Source organism: Gekko japonicus, unplaced genomic scaffold (assembly GCF_001447785.1).
Source record: "Gekko japonicus isolate JY-2015 unplaced genomic scaffold, Gekko_japonicus_V1.1 scaffold236, whole genome shotgun sequence".
Lineage (NCBI taxonomy): Eukaryota > Metazoa > Chordata > Lepidosauria > Squamata > Gekkonidae > Gekko > Gekko japonicus.
In genome coordinates this window covers 174,532-183,957 of record NW_015171508.1, presented here as the reverse complement: position 1 = coordinate 183,957, position 9,426 = coordinate 174,532, and the positions used below count along the sequence as shown (strand labels likewise).

At 44.2% G+C, this 9,426-nt stretch overlaps 1 protein-coding gene across 2 annotated transcripts in view; it reads right to left on the bottom strand.

Annotated features, from left to right (window-relative positions):
• Window positions 1-1,904: 1,904 nt before the first annotated feature.
• The window catches only part of VRK1 (vaccinia related kinase 1), a 52,007-nt gene continuing 44,485 nt past the window's right edge, over window positions 1,905-9,426 (bottom strand). For both annotated transcript variants that reach the window (XM_015419317.1, XM_015419318.1), the window contains exon 13: window positions 1,905-2,252. In XM_015419317.1, coding sequence (XP_015274803.1) covers window positions 2,146-2,252 — 107 coding nt within the window. In that variant the 3' untranslated portion in view covers window positions 1,905-2,145. The remainder of the gene's footprint in view (window positions 2,253-9,426) is intronic.

Sequence of the window (9,426 nt, the reverse complement as noted above, 5' to 3'; positions counted from 1 at the left end):
AGGCCATCTAGTCCAACCCTCTCCTCAATGCAGGATCAGCCTAGAGCATCCCTGACAAGTGTTTGTCCAGCCGCTGCTTAAAGACTGTCAGTGAGGGGGAGCTCACCACCTCCCTAGGCAGCTGACTCCACTGTTGTGCAACTTTTACTGTAAAAACGTTTTTCCTAAGATCCACCCGGTACCTTCCCACCCTTAATTTGAACACATTATTGAGAGTCCTCTCCTCTGCTGCCAACAGGAACAGCTCCCTGCCCTCCTCTAAGTGACAGCCCTTCAGATACTTCAAGAGAGCAATCCTGTCCCCCCCCCCAACCTCCTCTTCTCCAGACTGAACATTCCCAAGTCCCTCAGCCTTTCCTCATAGGGCTTAGTCTCCAAGTCCCTGATCATCCTCGTTGCTCTCCTCTGCACCCGCTCCATTCTGTCCGCATCCTTCTTGAAGTGAGGCCTCCTGAACTGCATACAATACTCCAGGTACGGCCTAACCAATGCAGTGTACAGCAGGACTATCACATCTTGCGATTTGGATGTTATGCCTCTGTTGATGCACCCCAAGATCACATTAGCCTTTTTTGTCGCTGCATCACACTGGCTGCTCGTATTTAACTCACGGTCCACCCGTACTCCAAGATCTTGTTCACACACACTGCTACCCCAAAGTGTATCTCCCATCCAGTATGCATGTCCCTCATTTTTATTATATCCAGCCCTTTTCCCAATGGGGACCCGAAGCTTTATTTGCTATCTTCCCCTCCAATAACCCTGTGAGATAAGTTAGGCTGAGTGCATGATCGCTCTAAGGTCACCTGACAAAATTCCACGGCAGAGCGAGGATTCGAGCCTAGGTGCTCCAGATCCTAATTCGGCCCTCTAAACACTACACCATGCTGGCTCTCCCCTAAGAGCCAAATCTAAAGGGAGATCAGTGGATGCTTTTCAATGGCTTCATCTATACAGTCTAAAACAGGAACAGAGAGCACTGCTGCAGGGCCAAGGAGAGTTTTCCTATTCCCAACAATTGTACCCCAGCTACAGTCTTTGGCTGGCATTGCACTGCATTCGTAGAAGGATCCCCCGGGTCTCCGAGTAAGCTTTCTGGCCAACACAAAGGGCTGCAGCAGAAAGGAGAGACAGATAAGCCCTGGTGTACATGGAACTTCATTCACATGGAGAGAAGCTTTTAGAATTTTTAGAAATATTTTCATATTCTTGTTTCAATTGCAGCAAACCACTGCTACACAAGTGCATCCATGTGAAGTATTTGAGTAAAACAAAAGTCAGTGCAAAAAAAAAAGTAAAAACTAAACATTTCTCTTCTGAAGCACAGCTTGGGGGAAAGCATGGTGCTCAGAATGTCTGTCTAAACATATTCCAATTGCTCAGCCTAAAATTCTTGCTTATTGAAGGGAATGCTAAACAATTTCAAGCTAATTTACCAGTGATTAAAGTTTTGTGGGGTTTTTTTAAGGATGGGAAAATAGGAGGACATGGTACTGTAAGACTGCATACAGGGCCAAATTCTGTCTGAGGTTCTTGTTGGCAAATTAGGAGATACATGAAAAATGATGGGTAGCTTTAACAACGGGCTTTACTGCCAGCCTCCCAAGAAGAATCTGGCCAATCCACCACTCTTCTCACGCCTTTAAGAGTAGTCTCCCCTCAAAAGCCAACTGCTGACTAGGGGGCTAGATATTTATAAAGTCATGGACAGGGTGGACAACAGGGTGGACAAAGTCCAGAGAGAAATATTAGGTTGGGTCCAGTGATTCCCTTACGCTAAGCAAAATGCCTTCTTCCTAACCTGAAGTCTAACTTAGCTGAAGCGAGTGATTGGATCAGACCAATGATCCCAAAAGAACAGGTAACAAAATTAATATTTTATTTTTATTCAAGTGTAATAGAAATGGAAGAGATGCAAAAAAGTGTCCAGTCATTTATGAATTTTGAAAACATCTGTATCGATAGTAAACTTTACTTTCCTGTACAGAAAGACTTAAAATATTTATTCTTCAACCCCCAACTACACAGTGCAGAATAGTCTTTTTACAGTCAGTAGGCTAAATGCTTACATAAAAGGGGGGGATCCTAATCCTTGTGAGGGGGGAAGAATAATAAAAGCAGCAAGCCCACATTATTCTGTCTCTCCTACTTCTGAATCTTCTTCTTGGGTTTCACGCTTGTCTTGATTTTGGGAGATATCTTCGGGACTTTGGGAGAGGTCTTCAGCACTTTGGGTTTGGAAGCTCTCGCCTCTATAGTTGTTAAGAATAAAAAGACAATTTAAAAACTAAACAGTGACCACAGAACAATGGTGAGAGCACAATCAAAACATTTTACATTAATACATTAAAAAGGAAAATTCATATTAATTTACTCATGATACACACTGCATATAAAAAGTCCTCACACCAGCTTTAGGGCACTCCTGAGTATTATAACATTAATTTATAGTAGTAAAATTCACGGATGTAGTTTATACTATTACAAGCTACATAAACTATAGTTTGACAGGGAAAGTGAAGCATCGGCCTGAAAGAAGCATCTACTCCTTGCTCCCAGACGCACTTGTAAAGAAATCGTTTCTCATGTATGTGGGTGTAGTACACACATATGCACACAAGTTACAGGCTCAGTAGAATCATACGTAGGTAGAGTCAGCAGCTGGGGCACTTCTACTGTGCTTGCTTCCTCTACTTCTTGCAGCCCATGTGGATAGACTAAGGCAGGGGTGCCAAACATAAGGCCTGGGGGCCGGAACCAGGGCTTTGACGTGGCCTGCAAGCAACTAGAGCCAGGAAGGGAACAGGAGACTACTCAGGGGGGATTGTGGCTCCAGCATGACGGAACCACCTTGTCTGCAGTAGATAAGTAGCCCGGGAGCGTCTGCCCAGTGCTGCACCGCTGACTCTCCAGTCTGCCCATATGGGTTTTCCTTTGCATCCCCCTCCCAGCCCACGACGTTTTGCAGTGAAGACGCACCAACTTGGAGCTTTCCAGCTGCTGTCCTTTATACAGTTTATATCTTCGGTGCCTGGCATTATGTTTTATGGCACACATGGCTCAACCCAACAAAGTGACATTTATGTAAAGTGACATTTATGTCAGATCTGGCCCTCATAACAAAAGTGTTTGACAGCTCTGGACTAAGGTTTTCATGCATGCAAAGCACTTTTGCCAGAGGAACAGGACGTTCCTCCCACTGCAGCCTCCTGATCTCACCAAAATGCTGCTCCTGAGGGAACTCTCTCACAAACAGCATGAAAGGCAAACTGGGGGTCTACAGGGAGAAAGAATCACCCTACCCCTTCCGCTAATGGAAAATCCAGTCTGGATCCAACCCAAGGGGAATGCTCCCCTGTGACTGAGGCTGATGACTCAAGTGTTGGCGAACAACTAAGGTTACTGTTCCAAAAATGTGTTCCCCAAGCATCTATTGAGGGCACCAGTCTTGGGGTGGAAGGGAGGACAATGCTCTGAGGAAACGGGAGTACAGACCTGCTTTGGCAAAGAGTAGAAGAGCCTCAAGCTTAGTCCTCTTACACCAGTCCTGCCTCTACCCTGCACTCAGGGGCTTCTATGTACACTCAAGTAATAGTCCTCTCCTCTACTAGTCCTTGACACTTATTACAGAGCTCGGCACAGGCTGCAACACAGGTTGGCTAGGGAGAGCCCAGTTCCCATCGTTATATAAAATTAGCCATTTCTGGTTTATGATATTTATAGCAACCATGACTTACTGGTGATGTGTGTCACGGTAGATTCCTAAGCCGGAAAAGTGCACATGCACATGATATCTAAACAAAACCATTTTTTTTGAAAAAAAATTATTAAGAACTGTTGCAGAATGCCCATCCCTCTTCGACGTACGGCCTTCTCCAAAAATTATTTCCAAATTTGATGAGAGAAAAGTTAGCAGAGAGACAGTGACAAGAGATGCAACTTGATAGGCTGCAACACAGGTTGGCTGGGGAGAGCCCAGTTCCCATGGTTATACAAAATTAGCCATTTCTGGTTTATGACATTTATAGCAACCATGACCTACTGGTGATGTGTGTCACGGTAGATTCCTAAGCTGGAAAAGTGCACATGCACACAATATCTAAACAAAACCATTTTAAAAAAAATTATTAAGAACTGTTGCAGAATGCCCATCCCTCTTCTACGTACGGCCTTCTCCAAAAATGATTTCCAAATTTGATGAGAGAAAAGTTAGAGAGACAGTGACAAGAGATGCAACTTGAACAAGAACCACAGGTATATTTCTAGGTATTCTCTCACACCCTTTTGCTGGATGTCAATGTTCAAGTTCAGAAGAATTGGCCGAAACAGGAACAGAAGGAATTCCCATTAGTAACTTGCATTCTAAATCACTTTGAGCACGTGACAGATAGATTGGCTTCAATGGAATTTAAAAAGGTAAACGTTCCCTTGCTCGAAAGCCAGTCGAATCCGACTCTAGGGTTGCAGTGCTCATCTCCGTTTCAACGCCGAAGAGCCAGCGCTGTCCGAAGACATTTCCGTGGTCATGTGGCCGGCATGACTAAACACCAAGGCACACGGAACGCTGTTACTTTCTCACTGAAGTGGTACCTATTTATCTACCTGCAATTTCTTGCTTTCGAACTGCTAGGTTGGCAGGAGCTGGAACTAGAGATGGAAGCTCACTCCGTCATGCGGCACACTCGAGTCTCGAACTGCTGAACTACCTTCCTTCCACAGCCTGCAGTTCAGCGTCTTAACCACTTGAGCTACCACAGCTCTTTAATAGATTTAGGAGGGCATAATTCTGATTTGAATTGCACTGCAAGTCTTTAATTTTGATTATCTCATCCATATATCAGTTTTCAGGACACAAACCTGATCATGTCATCACTGAATGCAAGCATGCAGGCTTAGTTTTCACCATTATGCTGAAATTTGCTCTAGCATGAACAAATTGGCATCACATTAATGAAAAGCAAATGAAAGGGGAAAACAATTAAGGCTCTTTTAAATTCCCAAGGAAGACATGAAAGGTCTGTGAAATAAATTCTTTCATTAAAACGGCAACCCCAAAAGTTTTTCATATTTCAACAAACATGAGAAAGGAGGAAAATGATGCCAAGACCATGATAACCATTTTCGACAAGCCAGAAACATGATCCAATAGGACACCAAAAACAATTCCCAATATCAAATACTAAGTCTTGCTTCCACAATGCCAAGAAAATTGCAGAGCTGTTTTGTCGAATACGCGCCTCTGTATACAGTGTTTACCCCATCATGAAACCCTTGCAACTAGCAGTTTAGCAGAAGGAAATACCCAGTACAGTCTGTGTGGTCTCTATGACTGAAGGCCAGCTGTTGGAAACTGAGGACTCACTTGGATTTGTACAACACTACGGTACAAAGAGAAAGTGAGCTCAATTACCTGAAAATTACATGCCTGCAAGTTACATGTGGCAGGTAAACTGGATACAAATAATTGCAAAGAAAAAGCAAGCATGGGTGAATACTGCTTTTAGAAAACACTGGCATTTGGTTTTAAAGGACTAACCCTCTTGTGGATAATCTCAACTTGGACATTTCCCACCATGTCTCCCATTGGATCTCTCTTCTCTATCCAACTGCCCACCAAACAGAATAAAATCTATAATAAAAGGATGTGTGCAGGGCAGGCATAACTAATAAAAAAATAAAGCTAAAACTTTCAAAACTGGCCACCAGCTTCAAGATTATCACGCGAGTTGCAGTGCCAAAAAAAATCAAGGCAAAAGGAATATTTTGCCCCAGGTTACCTCCAGAACCATCCTCTGCTATTTGGAAGGGAAGCAATAGTTGTCTGTTTATGACAGACTTAGCCCATCAGAAAATAAAGCTAAGAGTTTCGAGACTAGCCACCAGGAGCGTCATGGGAGATGCAGTGCCAAAAATGAAGATATATCCTGGCTTATATCATCTCCAGAATGTCTCTCTATTTGCCATGTAAGCAGCCACTTACATGCTAGAGTCTATATGTAGAGTATATCCCTTCTCTACGAATCTCGTAGAAAAAATGGTGTGGCCTTTATAGTCAACAAGAGAGTGCAAAAGGCAGTACTGGGATACAATCTCAAAAATGACAGAATGATTTCGGTCCGATTCCAAGGCAAACCATTCAACATCACAGTAATCCAAGTCTATGCCCCAACCACTGATGCAGAAGAGGCTGAAGTGGACCGGTTCTATGAAGACCTACAACACCTCATAGAACACCAAAAAATGTTGTCCTCATCATCATAGGGGACTGGAATGCTAAAGTAGGAAGTGTTGTGTTTTTGTGTGGCTGAGATAAAGCCAAGTTGTATCTTTGTGTGGCTGGAGAAGCCCAATGATTTTAACCACCCTGTATCAGAATTGCTAGTGATGTGCAATTTCTGACCTTGCATGATTCTGATGTTATTTTTTGTTGTTGCTGTGAATGCTCTGTTTTTTTTTCTTTCTGTAAACTTGAAAATTTTAAGCTGTGCCTGGAGTGAAGCTGAAAACTCCCGTCCCACTCTGGATCTGGCAGCCCCGCTGCTGTCAGGGAGCATGAGGGTCTAGGGGAAACAGGGCACCGTGCTGAGGATAAGGGGAATGTGCCCTCAGAAGGGACCTCTTCCCCAGCTGGTGAGCGGTTATCCTTTTGCACCAAGGAACCATCCCTGGGCAGGGTGGGAGGGGGGCTCTTGGTAGTGGGTGATTCGATCCTTAGGCAGGTAGACAGCTGGGTGGCGAACCCGCGTACTGACCGTATGGTGACTTGCCTGCCTGGTGCAAAGGTAGCGGACATTACGCGTGTTTTAGATAGGCTGGTAGATAGTGCTGGGGAGGAGCCAGTGGTCGTGGTGCATGTCGGCACCAACGATGTGGGGAAATGCAGTCGTGAGGTCCTGGAGGAGAAATTTAGGCTGCTGGGCAGGAAACTCAAGGCCAGGACCTCCAAGGTAGCCTTCTCAGAAGTGCTACCTGTTCCACGCGCAGGGCCGGAGAGACAGGCACAGATCAGGAGTCTCAATGCGTGGATGAGACGATGGTGTAGAGGGGAAGGGTTCAGGTTTGTTAGGCACTGGGATTCTTTTTGGAACAAGAGGGAGCTGTACAGGCGAGACGGTCTCCACTTGTCCCGAGAAGGAACCAGGCTGCTGGCGCTTAAAATCAAAAAGGTGGCAGAGCAGTTTTTAAACTGAATATTGGGGGAAAGCCGACAGGAGATGAAAAGTCTCTGGTTCGGGTTGGCTCATCTCAGAGAGATGAGGGGGTACCTGTTGCTTTTCTACAGGGAGGTGGATTGAAATTGTCCACTGAGACCATGGCTAGTGACATGGACTGCCTGACAAGGTCTCGAGATTGCAAGAGGAAGGTGGCAGGCTTAACCAGTATGGGAAATTACAGCTGTTTCTATACAAATGCTCGAAGTGTCCGAGGTAAAATCGGGGAGTTGGAGTGCTTGGTGTCAGAGGGAAAAATAGACATTGTGGGTATTTCAGAAACTTGGTGGGATGAGGAAAATCAGTGGGATACGGTGATTCCCGGTTATATATTATATCGGAAGGATAGGGGGGGAAGGGTTGGAGGTGGGGTGGCTCTGTATGTCAGAGAGGGTATAAAGTCCAGAAAGATCGAGAGGCTAAGAGAATTGGATTCGCTTCTTGAAGTTCTGTGGGTTGAAATAGGGGGGCCAAAAGGAAACTTAACACTGGGAGTTTGTTATCGCCCACCGGATCAAAAGATAGAGGAGGATTATAAAATGATGAATGAATTAAAGATAGCAGCTAGACAAAAACACTGTGTCGTAATAGGTGATTTTAACTACCCACACATTGATTGGGTCAATATGTGTTCTAGTCGAGAGAAAGAGATTGAGTTTCTAGACACTCTAAATGACTGTGCTATGGAGCAGATGGTCATGGAACCTACCAGGGGAGAGGCGATCCTTGATTTGGTCCTAAGTAACACTCAAGACCTGGTGAGAGATGTAAAAGTGATTGCACCGCTTGGGAACAGTGATCATAATGTTGTTGAGTTCAACATTTGTACAAATAGGGAATTGGCCAAAAAGACTCACACAACCACTTTTAACTTTAAAAGGGGTAATTTTTCTGATATGAGGGGACATGTGGGGAGGAAACTGAAGGGAAAAGTAGAAAGGGTCAAAACCATTGGGGAAGCTTGGAAACTGTTTAAAACTACAATTCTAGAAGCTCAAATAAAATATATTCCGCAGGTTAGGAAAGGCACAAACAGGTATAAGAAAAAGCCTACATGGTTAACAAACAAAGTAATGGAAGCTGTAAAAGGTAAAAAGGATTCCTTTAAGCGGTGGAAAGCTAGTCACAGTGAGGCTGATAAAACAGAACACAGGCTATGGCAAATAAAATGCAAGTCTGTGGTCAGGCATGCAAAAAGGGAATATGAGGAGCATATAGCAAAAAATGTAAAGACCAACAATAAAACTTTCTTCAAATACATTAGAAACAGGAAACCAGCCAGGGAGGCAGTGGGGCCCTTGGATGACCAAGGGGTAAAAGGAGTACTGAAGGATGATAGGGAAATGGCTGAGAAGCTAAATGCATTTTTTGCCTCCGTCTTCACTGTGGAAGATGAGAGGTGCTTGCCCACTCCAGAGCCGCTGAGTTCGGGAGGGGTGTTGAAAGACCTGAGTCAGATTGAGGTGACGAGAGAGGAGGTCCTAAAACTGATAAACAACTTAAAAACTGATAAATCACCAGGCCCAGATGGCATACATCCAAGAGTTCTGAAAGAACTCAATTGTGAACTTGTGGATCTCCTGACAAAAATATGTAATCTCTCCTTAAAATCAGCCTCCATTCCTGAGGACTGGAAGGTAGCTAATGTCACTCCCATCTTTAAAAAGGGTTCCAGAGGAGATCCGGGAAATTACAGGCCAGTCAGTCTGACGTCGATACCGGGTAAATTGGTGGAAACCATTATTAAGGAAAGAATTAGTAGGCACATAGATGAACAAAACCTATTGAGGCAGACTCAACATGGGTTCTGTAAGGGAAGATCTTGTCTCACTAACCTGTTAATGTTCTTTGAGGGGGTGAACAAACATGTGGACAAGGGGGATCCAATAGATATTGTTTACCTTGACTTCCAGAAAGCTTTTGATAAAGTTCCTCATCAAAGGCTCCTAAGCAAGCTCAAAAATCATGGGATAAAAGGACAAGTCCTTTTATGGATCAAAAACTGGCTAATTAATAGAAAACAGAGAGTGAGTATAAATGGGCAGTTCTCCCAGTGGAGGGGTGTAAGCAGTGGGGTACCACAGGGATCAGTACTTGGTCCACTGCTTTTTAACTTGTTCATTAATGATTTGGAGTTGGGAGTAAGCAGTGAAGTGGCTAAATTTGCGGATGATACGAAGTTGTTCAGGGTGGTGAAAACCAGTGAGGATTGTGA